The sequence below is a fragment of the Furipterus horrens genome, unplaced genomic scaffold (assembly GCF_987537825.1).
Source record: "Furipterus horrens unplaced genomic scaffold, mFurHor1.1.pri manual_scaffold_9, whole genome shotgun sequence".
Classification (NCBI taxonomy): Eukaryota; Metazoa; Chordata; class Mammalia; order Chiroptera; family Furipteridae; genus Furipterus; species Furipterus horrens.
The window spans coordinates 21,961,172-21,982,521 of record NW_028327179.1 but is presented as its reverse complement, the minus strand read 5'-3'; the positions used below and the strand labels follow the sequence as shown (position 1 = coordinate 21,982,521).

Genomic DNA, 21,350 nt, shown 5'->3' with positions numbered 1-21,350 from the left:
AGGCTATTTCCCCCCATGACAAAAACATCTTTAGTACTTGATAAAGACATTCTATATGTTCTGAAAGAAAGAAAACAGTAAGTTTTCCTTCTCTTTAGTCTCAAACTAGTTTCAGTTTATAACTCTAAGCTGACCTGTAATGACTTAAAAACTTAAGGGTAGATCAGAGCTGTTGTTTCTAGCCAAATATTTCCTCTAGTGCTACAGAGGTCTGATGATGATGATGATAATGATGATAATGATGATGATGATGATGATGATGATGATGAGCTGATAAAAAATGATGATTTTAATTAGAAGTTTATACACAGGTCAAATGGAATAAAATTATATTATAAATTCCAATAAATTATACTTTGTCAGTAACTGAACTAGAAAAGCTTAGCATTATTTCATAAACATTTATTATGGCCCACTGGAAAAGCTATATTATGCTACAGCAAATCCAAATTTTATTCTTAAAAAAAAAATTTCTATTTTTCCAGTAGAGCCTAGATGAAAGGTTTTTATATATGTCCAATGAATTTTTAGAAATATAATACATTACTCTACTTGTAATCTTTTAATCAAGTACAAAGAAGAATTCTTTCACATTTTAGAGTATTTCCTGGTACACTGCAAAGAGGGGTAGTAGTCTTAAAAAAAAAATGACTCTTGCTCAATTCTCAGAAATAGTATAGACTTCTGTTATTTAATGCTTAAATTCTCAATTCCTTTTTTATGTAAACCACCTAAAAGTAATGTTATTCTTAAAGCTTTTATTTCTTATTACAGCACATGAAAACAAAACAAAAAAACTCAAGAGTACATCCAATTTGTCCCTTTTTTAAAAAGGGACAGTATAATTTTTGAAAAAAGAATGAGTATATTATGACTTCTGAATTTTGTTGGATGACCATATGTATAACATATTATTGAATTAACTTCATTATAAATGACTGAATAAACCAGTATCAGTCACTGAAGTGAATTGCAGAGATACAATCTCTACTTTTAAAAGGAGATATATCTCTACTTTTAAGTTGACCTGATTATTATTTGAAGGTCGCATAAAACAAAAGAAAAACAGTCTTATTTGCATGAGGTAAGGAAGGACCTGTGGAGAAGAAAGGTTGTTCTTGGAGATAAAACTTTGACTCAAGTGTGGTGGCATCATGAAACTTGACTTACTCAACCACTGAAAATCATTTTACCCTGATGGCATCAAGTCATTGTGTGACGTCTTCCCTTAATGTTACTGACAAAAGGGAATCTCAAGAACATCTAGACCAACAGCAAAAATAATATTCAAAAGTTGCTATGCATTTTCATTAGATATGCATGAAATTTCTTATTTCTCTTTCAGTTATGTTAGTAGGTGAGCTTTCATAACAAACTTTAGAAGAATGCAATCCTTTTAAAACTCAGTTTTACATCCTTCTCTTTCTGTACCTCCCACCCCCCAACACACACACACACACACACACACACACACACACACACTAAAGGGTGTGTTTTAACTATGAATTTCTTGGACACCACATGCTGAAGCACCACTGAAAACAGGTTGTTAAGAATAAGACATTACTATGATGTTGATAGGACTGATATTTGAACTCATTGTTTCATGGGATCAAATAATTGAAATTGCTTCTCTGTCAGAGGCAATCTAATTCAAAAGACAAAGCACCAATAAAGAATTGTATGTACATAGTTACAGTTACAATTTGAGGTAGCTAGAGCAAAATTTCAAATAGGCATGTCCTCTATTTTTTTATCTGCTACTGTGTCACTGAAAACATTACCTATTCTGTTTATTTCAGAATGGAATGTGATTATTTTAAACTGTGGTATATGTGTTAAAAAAACATTTAAACTGCAGTGTTAATAGTTGGAAAGTGATACTAATATAAAGTTATAGTCTTCACAAATGTATTTGTGGTCTCTGGAAATAAAATTTTTGAGAGAATTAAATTCTATTTTTAGAGATAACTTTAGTGAATTGAAAAAACTGGTTCCAACCCCACCCATCTTGCCTTATCCCAATTTCCCCTTAGACATAAAACACATTTCTTATTCCATAACAATTTACCCATGACTATCCATATGTTGCACTTTGGGTCTAATTTATAAAACTCTTATAGGAAAACAAACATTCTGGGATATATCATCTCCCAAGTATTTAGCAACTTTGATAATTTTTTAAACATGATTTTCATATGACACATGACAACTAACTGGACTCTCAGGTCCAATAAGACTTTTGGACCTGTTTAATTTCCCAGTGGGATTCTAATTCAGGGGAGAAACTTGGTTAATTGCCAATGATCTTTTTAAAATGGGTCAAGATGCTTTAAAATTCCATGGTCAGTTTCTTGGCTACAAAGCATTATGAAAAGAAATATGTAAACGGTTCATATCAGCCAATTTGGCAATGTTTTAATTTCTGGATGTCCAGAGGGACCTAAATGGACAAATCCAGCTACGAATAAACTAGTGTAATTATGAGAGCTCCTCTTAGCTACTATTATTCAAGATGCCAATAAGTCAAATATTTGCTAAGGCAAATATAATTATATAAAATTGCTAAAAATATAAATATTCAGTCTATTAACAAATAGTAAAATTTTTTTTAAATTTTAAAACCTCTCTCCTCACTATTAGATAGGATAAATTAATGTAAACTACTTTGAAAAACAATAAAATTATTCTGAAATGAAATGGTATCCATCATTTGTAAATAGTAGCCCACCCTGGTGTTCAATACAACAGTCCGACTATTGATTTCTGAACTTCTTAACCTCATGAATTGTTTTCTAAGTCAAAGTCCATGTTCCTCTAAATATATGTCACCTTCTAGGTTTATTTTATATAAAGCTATATCTTCAGATTTGATTCACAGGTAGGTGAATAACTATGACTAAGAATAGTCAGTGCACAGTTTGAAAAGATAACTCAGATAAATTATTCAAATTACTTATCCAAGTGACAAAGAAACAAAAGAAGTTGCAAGTAAAAAACTGTACAGAAATTGATTATAAAATGTTCAGAGTCTGTCACAGATTCCGCATTTTAAAATTCCAGGAACAGAGTTGCTATGCACATTCTAAATCTGCCAGCAAGTGCACTGACTTGGAATCAATGAGACTTAAATATCTTAAACAAACCAATCTTCCAGAACAATTAAAATGGATATTTTAAGTTATTTTGGATAAGCAAATAAATTCCCTCATAAATGTAATGGTCCCACAACCTTTAACTTTGCAAACTAACAGAAAAAAAGTTAATACAAGAACCTCTGTGCAATTTTTTCTTGAAAAAGTGACACTGAAATCTATGGCTTATGTTGCAGTAATAAGTAATCTATTGCAATAAGTTTCATTAAAAGAGACAAGCAAAATGACCTTTAAATATAACTAACACTTTTATTAATACTTACCTTTTATTAACATACAAACACAATCACCCTTTCGGAAGGGCTACCAGGAAAGCTATTTTACTTAAAAGATTTAAAAAAAAAGATTGCAAAAGCTCTTTGGAGAACTAGAATATCAGCAAAACAAAGAAACTTATTTTACATGCTAACAGCAACTTGATCAACTGCAAGCAAGACCACTGATAAAACTCAGCAGTCAGCCCCAAATAGCAACAGCAACACTTGGCTTCCATTTAAAGAGACCCTATCTTTTGACCGTCTTAAAAATTTGTTCCCCAAACTGCACGTTTCCCATATAATGTAAAGACAGAAAAAAGACAATTATCCTTAATGCTTAAGTATCTATAATTTTCTTCCACCAAACACATCATAGTATAAAATTATTATTTCACATTTATTAGGACAAATCCAAAAGAAAATTTTCAAATTATGAACAACAACAAAAATCCTTCAACATTAGGCATTTCTCAAGCTGTGCTGAAGCAGTATGTCACTGTTGCTATAAAATAAAGTTTATACAATAAAAGGTGCAATAGATTGCAACTCAAGTTTTTATTTAAAAGTAACAAAAATGAAAGTAATGCCTTTAAATGTATCCTTGCTATATTAACTAAATCCTAACAAAAGTAACATAATAGCAAAGGTCAATTTCAACAAATATCACTTAACAGTAACAAACAGAAAACATTAAAAAATTCCTCAAAGCCCCCAAAGATTTATTTTAAAGCCACAGATTTCCCAAGTATTGGATACACACCTATCGTTCTGTGTTGTGAACAAGGTGGAAAGAAGACACTTGCACTTAAATCTTGAAGCATCCCGTCCTGATGAACCCAGAGAAACTAATTTCTGCCATCAGAAAAGTCCTCCACCAGAACACCAAATAATGATATGCGCTGCTCTAAAGGAAACAGCTAGCCGGGTTCTGGCTCTAGGAGGTCTCTCGAGGTACAATAATATAAACCTGATCAATTGCAATTAAAATCTGAACAGAGGCTTAGAACTTGAAGTCTTGGTGCATTAGTTCTTGCCAAAAGCAGATGTGATTGTGAGCTGGAAGCAATTTCTCCTGGTAATTTGTGATGACACTGGGTAGTGCAGTCCCAGATTCCCCAAAGACAAACTCATCAGAGGCTCTAATGTATGCATGACACATGAGGTGGCTCTTTTAGAGCTCAATTAATTGGGCTGAACATTAAGACAGCAAGTTCAGGACTTTTTCCCCCTTCTAGAGTTGCTTTTCCCCTCCTTTTAAAGCATTTTTTTTTTTTTTGCCTTACCTTCTGCAAGCCATGTTTCCTGTAACTGACTTAGATCTTGAAAGAGTTCTAAAAAACAAGTCAAAGACATAAAGAAAAGATTTGCAGACCTTCAGGTTTCATTAAATGGAAATGTTTGTCATAAGATTTGTCATATATCAATTTTATTTGGGGAGGGGGTCAATATAAAATGAAAACAGAATTCATAACTGGTATACATTTTAATAACCCTGTTCACTTTGAAGATTATTAAGCAATATTTCTTTAAGAAATATTTTCAGTCAACTAAATAATAAAGTCAATATCTCCCCCCTCCTTTTAAAAAAATAGTTTAATAAATAAGCTCAGGGACACCAACACACACGCAGTAGGATTCAAAAAAAGCTCAGGTAAAGGTATGTCCATGGAAACTTTTCTTAAATATATTCAATTCTTGCAAAATAGTAGGAAAAAAATTAGGAAGACTGAAAAATATTTTATTTATATCTTCTGAATTTTATATAAAAGATACAATAACAACTAGTATAATTATCAAAGTAATATATATATTTTAGGTTCAATGCCTCAAAGATAAAAGGAACAACTTTTAAATACAAGTTTTTAGAGGAAAATTTCTACATTAACAGATTTACAAAAATCAAAGATAGATAATTCCCTAGCACCTGTATATTATCAAGTCCAAATCTTTTGTAGTCTGTCATAGTGGGGAGGGAGAGAGGTGTTCTATAATTATGAGGATTTGAGGAAGTTTCAGAATTCAATGTACCTCATCTAAATGGCCAACTGAACTTTGATAATTAAATATAAGTATCTTAAGTTTATTTTTAATGCTTCCATATGGCTGGAACAATTTATAATATATTGACTTCCTACCAGCAGTTCATAAAAGGAATCTGTAATCTAATTTTCCAAATAAGTATTGTAATTATTAATTAGGCCTTAATTATAATTCAGTGAACATTTTAAGTCCTATAAAACAGTATCACAAGTTCACCACGGAGTCATCAAAATCATCCATGAAAAGTTTGGTAACTGTATATAGTTTTCATGTAAAGGGGATGGAAAGTCAAATAATCATTTAAATTGTTTTAGCAGTGTACATAGTTGCTTAATTTGTCCCATTGTGTTGGATATTTTAAAATGATTACCTTAGTGTATGGGATTAGTTATATGCCATATGGACAAGGGTATTAAACATAAAAGAAGGATGTCACTGCTAACTTTTTTACTTCCTCCTTTCATTAGTTTGTGACAGGGCCATAAAATACCCTCCAGTTCAAGCTGTCATATTATGTCAATTTTTCCAAGTAAAAGTCTTACTTAAATAAAGTAATTTGAATGTTTATTATTTTTAAGCTAAGATTGAAGTATTCCTCTTCTTTATAAGAGTGGGGAATATAGGTAAAGGGAGTGATTTAGCCCAAAATCAAACCTCACCTTCTGAATCATGAGCCAGATCTCTGTTAATGAATTTTCTTTTCCTGACATTTGTTGGTCTCTCGTTACAATTTCTCCCACGCTGATTCTACAAAGGGAAAGATAAAATCCTTTAAAAGAATGTAAACCTCGAAAGTCACACATAAAAAAAATACATGCATACATACGTCTACAGGATCCTCTCTCTCTAAACAGAAAAATTAAAGTCCATAAGTATCAATTCTAATATTCATTTTCTGCATTCATTTCACAGTGAAAGCTTATGCTGAGAATTCAACAGCCCGGAAGAGTTGCTGCCCAACGCCAATCCTAACATACTATTTATTAGTCATATATTCATGTATCTCAGCATCAAAACAACATTAAGCAACTACACTTCAAGTCGATTTTAGGATGGATCAAAGCTAGATTAAAATGCAATGCATTTTATTCTGACACTCCCCACTCAAAAATTTTTTTAAAGCAGAAGAGTGGTAAAATGAAAAACAGAAGAGAAAATGGGGGCGGGGGGAGAAACACCCCATGTAAACAAAAAGTGTCAGCATTTGTTTCAACTTCATTCTTTTCAGTGTGGCAGACAAACCCAGCCAAAAACTTTGAGTGCAGCTGCTGCTGCTGCCCTCGACCTCCACTTCCACTCATCTCGGGCCCTTTAACCAGAAAAAGGGGTCTTAAAAACAAAACTGTGCCTTATCCAAATCACTGAAAGGTAAGCTCATTTTGAAGACTGGGCTTCTAGAAGCAGAGTCGCCCTACAGTGGCAACAAAGCAGATAAAGTATCTGCAATCCCAACCCCCTTACCTCCTCCCTTACCCCCCCCCCCCAGTCAAGTTTATAAACAGCAACTCTCGAACTGATCACTCACATTGGTGACCATGTAAGGCACTTGCTGGTCATAAAATCCATCCATTCTGCTGCTCTTCGCAAATTTCAGCTCAGTGTTTTATATTTTGAGCATTTAGCTGGAAATTTCCTCAGGATCTGGACTTCTATCAACCTAGAGGGGAACAAGATGGCTTTTAGGCTAAAAAAAAAAATCATGAATGAAGCTCTTGAATTTGCATAGCTAATTACCCTCCGACTGTCCCATTCACAAAAATAACCCTCCCTACACCGCCTCCTTCACCTGGATCCAAAGAGCCCAGAGAGTTCACAATTTACATATTTTCGGCAGTAGCAAAAATCCGAACTAGAGGCTATGTATTTATTTACACTCTCGATGCTTCCCTGCGAGGTCAGTGTAACCCAGGCAGCTCTGATTCGCAAACGTGTGCAAAACTAGCAATGGCGATCAACGAGACTTGCTTTGCACCTAACGGGACTAAACAGACGGAGACACCTCTTTCATAAGGATAGTTTTTGCAACCCACAACCATGCAATTATCTGGAGAGGCATAAAAAGTTGTTGGAAAGACCCACCTGAAGGCCACGCTAGGCGAACTGCTGCAAAAAATTCCCTCCAAATTTAATAAAAACATTAATTATTGCCCAGCACTTCCCCCTTGGAAGCCGAAAGCGCCTCTGACAGAGCTCAATTCGGTGGTTTTTCCTCTACTTCTCCTCCAGGGGCCTCCAATCCAAACTGATGGATCGCTGCCTCCCATTGGCTCCGCGTCTCTTTCACAAGATCAGATTTCGGGCTGTCAATCAGGCAGCTTGCTGCCCCCTTCTCCTGGATCTCCCGCGCCCCTCTGCCCAGGCTGGTGTTCGGCGGGTTGGCGCAGGGTCCAGAGCCTGGAAATGCCACAGAGGAAACCGACTGTCTTCCCGACCCGCAGCTTATTGTTAAGGTGCCCGGGGACACTGAATCCATCCCTGTGTACCAAGTCGCCAGTTCTCCTTGTTGGTGTTTGGTCCATTCCTGGGCTGATTTCCTAAAGCACCTTTGTTCGGTTCAGGTACATACTCTGAAGCGCGATCTACTAAGCCCGTGCCACCTTGCTTCCCCGCCTCCACCCGTCTCTCAGGATCCCCAGCCTCCTCATCCCCCACGTTTAACCTGATAAGGAGCCCACCTAGCTCTGTAGCTCCGCTCCCACTAAGTTTTTGGCCCAAGTTCTTTTGCCGGTTTTTTTTTTTTTTTCTTAACACATACCAACCGGCCTTTTTTTTTTTTTTTCTCAGTGGCCTTCCTCAAGACAAGATCCAAATAGTTTATGCGATAGTAAAATAAGGAATCTATGTGGGAAAACACCGGGGAAAGGCAGAGGAATTGCATGTTAGGAAGGGTTGCGTTGGGAGGGAGAACTGGGAGGACTACAGAGCAATCTAGGTGAGGAAAAGTGTAAAAATCAAATTTCTCCCAAGTGGGCACTGGGACAAGGTGCTTCCAGTCCTCCGTGGAGGTGGGGAGGAGCAGGGAGGGGATGAGGTGGCTCGGATATCCTAAGCACATTTCCTGAGCTTTTGTTATGTATACACGGAGAAGGAGGGTGTCGCTTACTGTACTGGATGCTTTCACTTCCTCTTCTGCTTTTACACAGCCACAGCCCGGAGTTGGGGGGCCAGCGGTGAGGGGGCTCGGGTTTCAAGGACAATGACTGGGACATTAGAAAGTGAGGGCTGCAACTCTGAAAGCACTTGCCCTCACCCTCCTGTGGGGCGTGGAGCTGTAGAGTCACTAGGAAGCCGCCGCCCAACTGGGCACGGGAGGCCGCGAGGATGGGACCAGAACTCCCCAGTGCTGAAATTCACTTGTGATTCTGGTGGCTACCAGAGCTGCAGACCAAAAGATGTTTCCGGCAGCTGTTCCGCCCGTTGGGAAACATGCTTCTGTTCTCAATTTCTATTTGAAACTTTCCTTCCTTAAATGGAAGAGTATGGAGACACATTAAAATGGAGTGTGAGCGAACAAGACTGCCCAGGAGCCAGAAGATTCACATCAAAAAAATATTTCAAATAAATTTTAGAAAAACTTATTACTGGAGAAGTACCCAATAATTACGGAGAGCAAGGACATACACCGTGCATTCTCTTAAACTAGTAAATCAGAGTAGCCGGTGCTAACGCGCACCTACAAGCATTTTGGGCGGGAACTGCACTTTAACCTCGGCCAGGGAGGGCTTCCGGGTGCAGCCTGGGCCTCAAGATTGCGGTAGTAAGGATTTTGGGTACTTCCTGAGGGTGCAATCAGGCGGAGAGCCAATAGCAAGGGTGTCCCGCCGCCCATCACTCCAGGGGATAACTCAGCCTCTGTAATGTGAGCAACAGTTTCCAAAGACCTTCTCAGCAGCTGGAGCCTGACAGGTATCCAAGGTAACCGGGAAGGGGCGGAGTTTCATCTTAGCCCCCACCCCAACTCTGCCCCGTCTTCCCCACCCCGTGAGGTTCCCGCCTCAGCCAATAACATACCGTCTCTTCCCAGCCCATTGTTGTTTATGGCTGACCCTGCAGCGCTCCGCCAGGAGATTGGCCGCTTTAGGGAAGGGGCGGAGCCTCTCTCGCCCCTGCAGCCACCTTCCAGTTCCATTCACAAATTCCGGCCTTTCATGGTCACGTGTTTAAGGGCGTGGCAGGGCAGGGGAAATGACACAACAAAGGCCCAAGTTTCCCAAACCACAAAACTTTTTTCTGCTTTGCAACCTTCTCTGTGTCCTGTCCCAGAATACTAGATGTGAAAAAGGAGCCTTAGGTCTGGGAGCAAAAAGAAGGGGTGGGGGGAGGAGAGTCGAAATTAGAGAAAAGCTCACAAGGGGATAATTCCAGGGTATACTGCATACAAGAAAATCTGCAAAAGAGGAAAGGAAAAGAATAAGGAGAGTGACGAGAAAGCATTAAGAACAAACAAGTAACTTTTGCTTCATGCTTCAAGTAATTGCTTTTGTTGGTGCAAACAGCTCCATTGTAGATGAATTTCTATTTTTCTCACATAACGTTCTGTAATTTTCATTTCTAACTTTGATCCATCCCATAGGTTCATGTTAACTTTTTAGAGTTTCTTCTAGGAATAGTGCAGGTTCGCTGGCTGACAGTTTTAGTTTCCATTTCCCAAATCCACACACACACAGTCCCCTCGGAGCACTCCTACGAAAGGTGTACTGGCCAAACAGCAGAGGCGCACTAATCCTCCAATTTTACTACCTATTGCAGGGGCTCCACATTCCCCTTAAGATTCTTTAAATGAACTGAGCCTTTAACCATTCGATCTTAACAGTAATAGAAAATGATGTGATATGAGTAAGCAGACAGCCAGTTCTCTATAGCTCAGTTTTGTTCAAATAGTATTAAATTCTGAGATAAATGTACCCATCTAGCAAGTGAACTCTTGGACCAAGCCCCCCTCTCTCTCCCACTTCCTCTTCTGTCTGTTCTCTGTCCTTTCTGTGGTGTGATTCTTAGTGAGACACTGGCTTTTAGTTTGGTTGCTATTTTATCTTCTATGCTTAGCACTGAGAAAAACCAACAGACCTTGAGGCTGAAGACATTGGATAGGCTGAAAATTAGTTTTTTAGAAACTGTTGCCATTGTGAAAAATGTCTACAGAGGAGGCTGTTCTATCCACAGAGAGAAACGTCAAAAGTTGCACAAAGTTTCCACTACTATTGAAAGTGAGTCTAAAAAATCAGCTTAGTAAGTGCCAGTCCTTCTTGAATGGAAAATTTCATTTTGGCAGGATTTCAGGCATAGAATGGCAGAACAGAGGCCAAGAGGCTTTGACATTTATTTACTTGTATTTTGAAATCCCATGTGGATTTTGAAATAAGAGCTCTTAAGAGAAAGGCAGCTGCACCCCTTCTCCCCCTAAAAAATCCATTTCTGAGTTTGGAAAGTTTTAAACTTGCATATAAAGCTATTTAAATCTTTATAGTTCCTTTGCTGTTATTTAATAAAGATAATGTTCATTAGTGGCTTTTCTGCAGTTAATTTATTATACTATTATATTGAAAATGCCTGCTGTTAAATAAAACATATTTCCAAAAGCAACAAAAAGGAAAAAAACTAGAAGAGTATTGTTTGTTTAAATCATTAATATGATTAAAATATAATAAAATTTTGTTCAAATTGGATTAACTATTAAGTAAAACAGTAACCTGTTTTTAAAAAAAATATTATATAAAGCAAATTGTTAATGGCCTAGTTTGAACTGAGCTACATCAAATAGATAAGGAAAAGGTAGACTATTAAATAGTCAATGGGCAAAGGAAATGAACAGGTGAATATATTTCCAAGGGAAAACTTAGAGTCTTGCCAGAATGGTAAAAAATAATTAATGGTTTCAATGGGTTCACTGAAGGAAGAGAAGCAGGGATTTGAGAGGAAAGTGGAGCTTAGGAAGAAGGTAAGGGACACAAGGAAACTGACACTGTGGACATAGGTACCAGCTTCTACTCTCAACCCTGCCATCATCAGCTGGGGAATATTCACAAAGCCCCCAAGTAGGGAAAATGCAAACATGTGATAAAAAAAAAAAAAAATCTTAAATGCACTAGAAGTCAAGACAGTATCCATTTAAAAAATAAAGAACATTTTTATCCCACCAAGTTGGAAAACCATTTTTACCACCCAGGATTGTCAGTGTTGTGATAAGGGCAGGCACTTATATACTCAATACTGTTGGTTAGTTAGACTGGGACTTTCTGAAACCTTTTTAAGTAAGTTTGCAATACCTAATAAGCCCTAAAATGTACATTATCTATTAGACCCTAAGATTAGAGACAATAATCCTGATCTGGGAACTCCATCCTATAAAAATAAAAGCAATGTGCATAAGGACATTTATTAAAGTACTGTTTATAGAGGGGAAAACGTAAAAACAACTGCAATACCCATCAATAAGGAAACAGTTTTAACAAAATGTGATGGTTTCATACTTTGTAATTTAATTATGGTAATGCAGCTATTGAAAAGTAGACTGTTCTTGGTTCCCAACCTTGAGATTACATAAGAAACTCAGTTAAAATTTCAGGTTCCTGGGGAGATCCACTGAGTCCCTGATTCAGTAGGCCTGAGCTAAGACCCAGCAGGCACATCACGTGGAAATTCTATTACAAGGAATTTAGTTGTAGTTAGTCTCTGACTCTTTTTTTGAGAAAACCTGGGTTGGAATTCTACCAAAGTCCAAAAGGAGGCCTGCAAGTTTTATTAGTGCACATGTTCTGCAGGACCCACATAACGCTGACCCTTATGAGGAATTCATAATCAACATTTAAAATACAGGTTTCCAGTATTGCTTGTGAAACCAGAGAATATGAAGACTCTGGGCCCAAATCCCCATGTGGCAATCATCAACTGAACCTGACTACTGAGCATGGGCTCTCGATTTTGCCATGGTCTACACTTGTCCCCCATCTCTCTTGTTTATATTTCCCACCTGACTCTGCAAGCATCTGCTTGTGTCAGCCCTAAATGGCATGGGATATAGTATGTTAAATGAAAAATTCAAGAGACAAAATAAAGTATCACATTTCTTGTTCAAACAGAAAATAGTGTACATAAAAGTGCATGTATATATACATATATACAGATGTGTGCAGAGGTACAAATATATCAGTGTTTCTCAACTTTTTTTCATCATTTCCCCTAAGGGGACTTTCTGGATATTTTTTATTCATAAATAATTCCTCCCAGTAAATTTGAATACCACAGATATAATATGTATGTTTTTATGTCCCGCAATCCTTTTGAGGGCCACAAATCATTGTCGTATCTAACATCTATCCCTCCAAAAGCCAGTCTCCAATATTTGGGGCAATCTCACTCCATTGAGAATGTATAATATATACCTATACTTTTTCCTTCTTTTTATAAATACTATTTACAATATAAATATTAATTTTTTATCATCAAAATGGTACACATTCATTTTTAATCAGTAAGTATGTGTTCTTTTAGTAGGTCTGATTGCAGGTGTGAAGTAAAAGATAATTAAATTTTTCTTGTAGTACTTAGAATGTTTGTTACAACATGCAGGTATCACAGTCATATTTTTTAATGCATTAAAGGGATAAACAAATCAGTAATTTAAACTGAAGTTAGTTTTGTAAGAACCACAGATATTTTTAGGGAACAAAACATAAATAATTTACCTTCCTTTATAAAGAGGACCTTGCATTTTTTTTAGACTTGAAGGCATGTCATTGGTAACTTTCAAATAAACAGTAAATCATCAGAGGAGTTCACCAATCTCTATTCTTATAGTTTTCCAGGCTGCAATAGGAGATACAGGTGTGGTTGCTGTTCTTACCTTAAAAGTAAAAGACACATTAGTACAAAAGGCAAAAAAGGATTCTAAAAGTACATTTTAGAACTAAAATTTTATTCTCCTAGGACAAAACTAGATTTAGAATGCTCTAAATCACTAACAACGAAGTTAACCTTTTAAGTGTATTAGACCTTGGGAGGAATACTGTCTTCAGGCTGGCTGCCCAAAGTACCTCCTCTGGGAGGGTCTTCCTGGAAACAGTTCGTTTTCCCCAGCTCTGAACCCCAAGTAGCATTAGGGGAACTCCTTCTTATATGCTCTATAAGCTTGCATATTTCCATAGCTCTAACTCCTGTCTCAGTGTTTATTGTTGTCCTTCCTTGAATAGACTCCTTAGAACCTTTATTAACATTATGTTGTTAGCAAACCTCTGAACTGCTTTGCTCTACAAATATAAACACATTTTGATATTAACTAAGCAATGTGGTAGGCAATGACTGTTCAGAAAGCGAACAAAAATTTACTGGACAACTGAGAAGAGCTGATTACCCAAGTACAAGTGGTTTTAAGATAAAAGTTTGCTCTTAAAATTATTGACAAAAACAAAATTAGAAGCTGCATTGAGCTAAATATATTTCTCATATGTGTAGATTTGTTTTTATTTTTGACACAGAAAAAGATTCTTTATGATTTCTAAGGATGTGATATTTATATAACCAAGAGCAAAGTATCTGAAGTATATAATCCAGAACCATAGCTAGTACCAATGTGACCTTTTAAAAACGTTATTAAATGAAGGTTCTATACTAGAGGCCCTTGAAATTTCTTATTAAAAAAAAAAAAAAAAAAAAAAAAAAAACCTTGATTTTCTTATTTATAATCAATGGCTATGTTGAACTCACTCACAGAAAAAAAAAAAAAGGTTTAGTGGAAAGAGGATTTGACATCACACAGTCATGGATTTTAAGGCTGGCTCCAATACAGGCCAAATTACTGCATTTCTATGCGTCTCAGTTTCTACATCCGTATAATGGAAATGAAACCTATTTTTTTCAGAATTGCTTTGAAGCAGAAATGAGCTAACGTAGAATTGGTACTCCATAAAAGTTGCCTTTCCTGTCCCTTAGAGCTTTTCTCTAACACACGACAATTGATCTCCCCTCTCTGAGTCAGTCTTTATTGGCTTTATGCCATTAATCTGTCCCTATGACCTTCCAGATGACTTTTAGAATTGTCCTTAACACCTAGAAACAATCAGCTTGACTTCCTGACCATAATTAAAACAATTTCTATCTTTCCAGCCAGGTAGGAGCCAATTCCTGGTCGCCAATACTTATCCTGCTCAGGCAGGTGACTGACACATAAGACTCTTCTACTTGGTCACTGGTGGTCAGCTGACTTGATGCCTGACAAAACCAGCCAATTTTTCTTGCAGTTAATATCTCCTTACTGAGCTCAAAAAGTCACCAGAGGTAAAGGGGCCAAATATATGGTGAGGGAAGGTAGTTTGAATTTGGGTGGTGGGCACAAATGCAATATACAGGTCATGTGTCATAGAAATCTACACTTGAAACCTATATAATCTTATTAATCAATGTCACTCCAATAAACTTAACAAAAAATAAAACAGAAAAAAATAAATACATGAAGCTAAAAAATGTCTAGCATAGTAGTTGAAGGAGAGATTGAAGGGTGTTTGGTGAGAACGCACAACAGATGAATTAGTCTCAAGAAAGTAAAACAGAATAGTGGTCCAAAATTAAGCAGTTTCTGAAAAGGGGGCAAAAAATGGCCTCACATACATCACTTCCTTAAAAAAACAGAGTCTTCCCTGAATGGGGGTCACCAACGGTACTTAAGTCAGTTTCTGGTATTTGAAGTACAATATGTCTTTGAACTTTGTAATAGTGATTTCACATCTTTGTGATCTTCCTGAGTGCCCTTTTATATTTAAAATGTTCCTTTTGTCCTGAATTTCTTCTCAAGTTTAAAAATAACCATTTGACTGCAGGCATTTCATGTGAGCACATCAAAGAACGCTACAAATCTTTGGCTCCGTATGACACATCCTAAATAAAACTCAGGTTTTCATTCTTGGTTTGCTTTTTTTTTAAGAAAATTTTATTGATTATGCTATTAGAATTGTCCCAATTTTACCCCCTTTGCCCTTCTCAGCCCGGTACCCTCCTTCCATCCAGATATCCCCTGCCTTAGTTCATGTCCATGGGTCAGGTCCCCAGTTGGCGACATGCAAGAGGCAACCAATCAGTGTGTTTCTCTCGCACCTCTATGTTTCTCTCCCTCTCTTTCTCCCTTCCTTACCCTCTCTCTAAAAAACAAATAAAATGTTAAAGATCATAATATCAGTGCTCATTGGTTTGCCAAATATATTTGGAACCAACATGTCCTCCCAGAAAATAAGTTATTTATGAATGAGTCTTACCTTTATTAGGAAAGCTTTATATCTGATACACCTCACATCATTTGAGTCAATAAAGGAAGCCAGAGCCCCGTTGCTTCAGTTATGTGTATGAGTGAGACCTAAAACAATCTTTGCACTTAGAGTTAAAACAAAGATATTCTTTCCTATATATATACATACATATTCTCACACCCACTCCTACTGAAATCTACTCAAAAATCTTATAATAATAAGTATTATCAGTTAAACTAGAGAAAAGGGCCATGGCATTCATTATAGATAGTTTGTTAATTGAATCATTCATGGTGCAAGAGGAGATATTCAGTGCTTAGATTCAGGATAATTTAATCTTACAGCAGGAAGAGGCATCAATAGTTCATTTATTTTGTTATCAAAGCCTTAACTACTTCTCTTATTTGCCACCACATAGAGCCATACTTAATAGGAGCTTGTCAATTCTTAATTAAACCTTCAATATCTTACCAGTGATCAATAATACTCTAGATCATTGTTTCTCAAACTATCTGCAGTGAACAACCTGATGGAACAGCTTGAATTATTCCATGCTTATTATCTCACAGTCTCTGTCAATCAAGAATCTAGGAGCAACTTAGTTGGGTGTTTCTAGCTCAGGGTCTCTCTTGAGGTTTTAGTCAAACTGTGAGCTAGAGCTGCAGTCCTCCAGGCTCTAGTCTCCAGGCTCACTCACGTGGTGGTTGGCTATCTCAGTTCCTTGTGACCATGGGTCACACTGCTCCGTTTTTTATCATGTGGATTTCCCCACAGGGGTACTGATAGGCATGGCTTCTCAGTGCACATAATCCAAAAGGGACAGAGCCCAAGATGGAGGCCACAGTTTTTTACAACTGAACCTTGGAAGTGGCAAACCATCGATTCTGCTCTATGCTGTTGGTCCCAAAGACCAATACAATGAGACAGAGAAAGGTGTGAATACCAGGAGGCTGAGATCAGGAAGGTCCACTTAGAGGCTGAATATGAGAACTTTTTTTTTTTTTAATATCCATCACAGATTCACAAATTTGCCATTCCAATTTATGCAAAGTGGCTTCCACAATTCAACCTAAGGCATTAGGAGAAGAAGAACTATTTGAATGGTTGTTCTCCAATCACATAGCTGAGTGATAACCATTGAAGGAATTAGTAAACATACCCTGTTTTTACAGCTGTTATAAACAAAGTGTTATGAACTGAATATTTGTGCCCCCTCCAATTCATATGGTGAATCCCTACTCCCCAGTGTGACTGTATTGAGAGGTGATGCCTTTGAGAGGTCTTTAGGGTTAGATTAGGGTCATGAGGGTGAAGCCCTCATGATGGACTTCATGGTCTTATAAGAAGAAGAAGAAAGAGGGATCTGCCTTCACCAACCCCTCCTTTGTCTATCTCCTCCTACTTCTATGTCTCCGTCATGCATGCCATGTGAACACGCAGTGAAAAGCCGAGTCAGAGAGAGAGCTCTCCCCAGGACATGACCATGCTGGCACGCTGATCTTGAGCTTCCAGTCTTCAGAACTAATAAATTTCAGTTGTATAAGTCACCAGTCTGTGGTATTTAATTATGGTAGCCAAAGCAGACTAAGACACAAAGGAAATCCAGAACCTCAAGTTACGATATCATTTAGGGATTTAACACTTCAGGGTTGGGATATGTTTAGCAATAACTAAATCCCTTATGCCTGAAGTTTAAATTATTTTCTCATATTAAATTCTTTTTTCATGATTCTTCATCACAATGTACCAGGCATTATGTTATATTAGGAATACACAGATAATATAGTAGCCCCACATAATGAAAAGCATAAACTACAAGGAAAGATATAACCACAGAAAAACATCCCTTAACAAGGCCCTTCTGACCACCCTAACTCTCTCTCTAGCATATTAATCAGTTTTATATTCATCATAAGTTTTAACTTGGTCAAAACTTTCTTGCTTACATATATGCCCTTGGTTTTTGTTCAGTTCCTGACCCTCCTTCCTCCTCCTTTTCCCCCTATAAAATATAAGCTTTAGGAATGTAGAGTAGATTCTGATGGTCTTGTTCATTATTTTATTTATAAGACTGCCTAGAACCAAACTTAGCTCAAACTAAGCATTCACCAATTGCACATTGAATGAATACAGCTACCTAGAGGTATGTTCGAGGCAAGATGGATTCTATTACCCTTTTCTATAAATCCTGTCTCAGACTATCCATGACAAGACCTAAAGTTCCACTTTTTTTCATTTATGCTTTCTTTCATTTAAGGTCTTGCCTTTCAACATTTTGATCATATTTTTGTCCCTCCACTGATTCCTCTTCTCCCAACTTTTAAAGATGTGGGGGAACAACACGAACACAGTATTCTTGCGTCCATTCATTTATCCTGCTTTGATCATTTACATTACCTAATTTAGTTTGGAACTAAGTGATGTCAATGAAAGTTTTGCATGAATAAGGACTGTAAACACATCTGTTCAAATGAAATGGAAATTAAAGAGAGAGTTTCAAGGACATTTGCTCTAAAAATTGATCTGCTTTGCAATTAGACTAATACGAAATTATTTTTTGGTAGTCATGGAAATCGCAGGTAGCCTGCAAACCCAAGATGAGCAAAATAGATCATTTCCTTAGAATTTATAAAAACTTGATGGAGAAAAATTTTTTAATTAGATTTTTTTGATAACTTTTAACTGTTTACTTGTAAAATGTAAGAGTTCTTTGTGCTAAGCTGTGCAGGGGGTACTTAATACACTGCCTGGGTGCTCTAATTGGCTCTTTCGAAGAACAGTGCAACAGTAGTACCAGTGTCAAGGATGCTAATACTCGCGAATGTGAAAGTACTCACCTTCACCCAAGGTCAGAGCTAGCAAGTGGCAGAAAACCACAGACCTCAGTGCGTTTGACTCCCATGCCCCTCAACACCAGGAATAATTGCTAAATAATTGCTCAAGTCTGATTTTAAGCACTTTCTAACGTGTAGTCTCAACAATTTTGGTTACACAATTTAAAAAACAAAACAGAGTTTTCCAAAGTTGGTCTTGAGGGAAGGACATTACCTTGGAATAGTAATACTAGATGCTTTCTGAAAAAAAAAAAATAGAAAAAGTTGCCAGGGTAGGTTTGAAAGTTGGAAAAATACTGAGTTGAACTGAATACAAATCAATTTAAAACAAAACAAAAAGAAGAACTCTTTGGCAGTTATCAGAGCCTTTAATGGACTAATATTCCTTGTTAATTAATCAAATCAGGGTGGAGGTGGTTTAGTGCCTCCTACAGATGGGGACGGTGAGGGAGTTGCTGAGAGTGAGGACACTAAACTTTCCAAAAATATTTGATCACCTAACATTTTTCTCCCAGGTGGAGCATTTTTTTGTAGTAAGTAGTAAAGCTCTATGGATTATAGGTTGTGAAATATTTTTGAAAATTATTAGAGCAAAATCAAAACAGCAATTTTGAGGCAGCTTACTACGAGGGCTGCTAATTATACTGATTCAATATTACCATGTGGACATAAAATATGCTCTTTCCGAAAAAAAAAGTTATAATTACGATAGTAGAAAAATGGGTGGTATCAAGTAATATTATCTGAAGTCATTTTTGGAGGACCCCACCTCCTTCCTTTTCCTCATCTTCATTTTTGTTTTTCTTCTGTGGTGCCCTCAGGCTGTCTATTAGGTACCTATCTAGGGAAATGGGGAAATCATTTCTCATTTAAAGTAGCAGGGAATATCCTTTTTAGAGATCTCAGATTTTAAAATGATGAAATTAAAACAAACAAAAATGATTTCAAGGTCAACATAAAATTAATAACTCTTCTATTTTGCCAGATAAGAACACGAAAACAAGAAAAGGCAAGGTGGAGTGGGCGTGGTTGCCAGGGGTGTCATGGGAACACCACATGTAGGAGATAGTCAGACCTCACATGCTTGATAATTTTTGAGACAAAAAGGGAAATTGAGGTATGTATGACATTCTGAGCTAGGGATGAGGCCAGGCACCCTGGGGCTTCAGAAGGTTACTGCAGTGAGAGAGAGCACACATTCAGTAATTATTATTTTGTCTTACTATATAGACAGCTAAAAAGTCCTTTCTGGTGGGAGCTCTTATCATGGACCAGACTCCTAATTTAAATTCATCTATCAATAATAGATAGCTAACTGAGGGAGAGAAGTGTCTCTTGGGCTCACAGGGTCTCAACTGTTTTTGGCTCAAAATAATCGGCATACCATAGGCATCACTTGAGGTGGATGTTCTGAACCCTTACGTGTGTGCGTATGTAGGTATTTCACTTTGCTTTGCACTTATGTCTTAGTCTGTTCAAGCTGCTGCAACAAACTACCATTGATCAGGTGGCTTATAAACAACAGAAATTTATTTCTCCCAGTTCTGGAAACTTTTCATACAAATATCACTCATTATGCTAAAACCTATACTCAGAATTGTAGGGTAAAGACATTTATGGGTGCAATAAAATGTATCTGAGATCAATTTCATGAAGCATAGGACTGAACTCAAACAAATTATTTTACCAGGCCTCATTAATTTAATGAAGAGTCAGATTTTTCTTTTTGGAGGGGTTGGGGGAGGAGCTGTGTATATCATTGATTCTAAAGAGGATTCTCAGATAAATGACCATTACCAAGAATGACTGAAATTACACTTAAATGCACATCAATCACTAATATTTTCTGGAAAAAACAATATTGGGGACAAAAATACAAGGGAAGGCCCATATAAATTTAGGGCTTTGTAAAATCCTAAGGCCTCTTTTATCTGAGTCTAGATGCTTCTCTGTGAGGTCATGAGTCTCCCCAGCACCCTGGCATGCAGATTATTATTAGATTATTAGAACAGATTATTAGAGCTGAAAACAATTAAAGCTCAACAAACTCATGTGTTTGTTACGTATGCCTTTCGTATCTAAAGAAATTCAGACAGAAAGACCTGCTCCAGGAAGTGAACTTAGCATATTCACCTCAGCAAATGTGAGTTAAGTGTGGTAGACAGAGAGGATCCAAGCACAAATCTGTCCCTGTCTCCCGTTGTTTCTGGGGGACCCTGCAGGAATTCGTTTGCCAGGTGCTTGCCTTTTCTCATCTGCCTATGAATTGCCTACCTCCCCCTCCTTGACCCAAGATGACATGGGTACCTCATTTTGCCTCAGTGTTCTTGGAATTTTCCTGACAATTGGCTTAAGATTCTTTATATTCTAGATCTCACGTTACTACTCCGTAATTTTGTGGAACTCAGTTAATGATGCTTCTGCTTCAGTTTTCCTAACTATAAAATGAAATTACTACCTTACTCTTTCTTTCCTGCCCTCAAATCCTGAGGACAAATCTGAATATTCTAGGTTCAAGTGAATGCCTTTGTTTTAGTCTCATTGAAATATTGCAGACAATTCCCATTGATAAAAGCTATTTTGCAAAAAATGTCTATGTACCCTATAATTGTACAGTTATTGAACTAATTTCCCACAAACATTTCAGATCTTTAAATTCAAAGGCACGCTGGCACTTTGATATTCTGTGTCTTTGGTTAGCAGTAGGCACATGTCTAACAGATGCCTGTAGACAAAGGCACTTTTTTAAGAAAAATCATAAATAAGGCAAACATACATGCCTTGTATTTAGTGAACTGAATACAATGTATAGAGCAAAAGATGATGCTT

General features: G+C 37.0%; 1 protein-coding gene across 3 annotated transcripts in view; it reads right to left on the bottom strand.

Annotated features, from left to right (window-relative positions):
• ETV1 (ETS variant transcription factor 1) overlaps positions 1 to 7,673 on the bottom strand; it is an 86,537-nt gene extending 78,864 nt beyond the window's left edge. Inside the window, exons 1-4 of one of the 3 annotated variants that reach the window (XM_090287146.1) lie at positions 7,532 to 7,673; positions 6,978 to 7,136; positions 6,112 to 6,199; positions 4,696 to 4,743 (exon numbers count right to left, since the gene is read on the bottom strand). In XM_090287146.1, coding sequence (XP_090143272.1) covers positions 4,696 to 4,743; positions 6,112 to 6,199; positions 6,978 to 7,022 — 181 coding nt within the window. In that variant the 5' untranslated portion in view covers positions 7,023 to 7,136; positions 7,532 to 7,673. Of the gene's footprint in view, positions 1 to 4,172; positions 4,467 to 4,695; positions 4,744 to 6,111; positions 6,200 to 6,977; positions 7,137 to 7,531 lie in introns of those variants that run through there. The other 2 variants (XM_090287145.1, XM_090287147.1) reach the window with 2 other exon arrangements.
• Between the last annotated feature and the right edge of the window lie 13,677 nt (positions 7,674 to 21,350).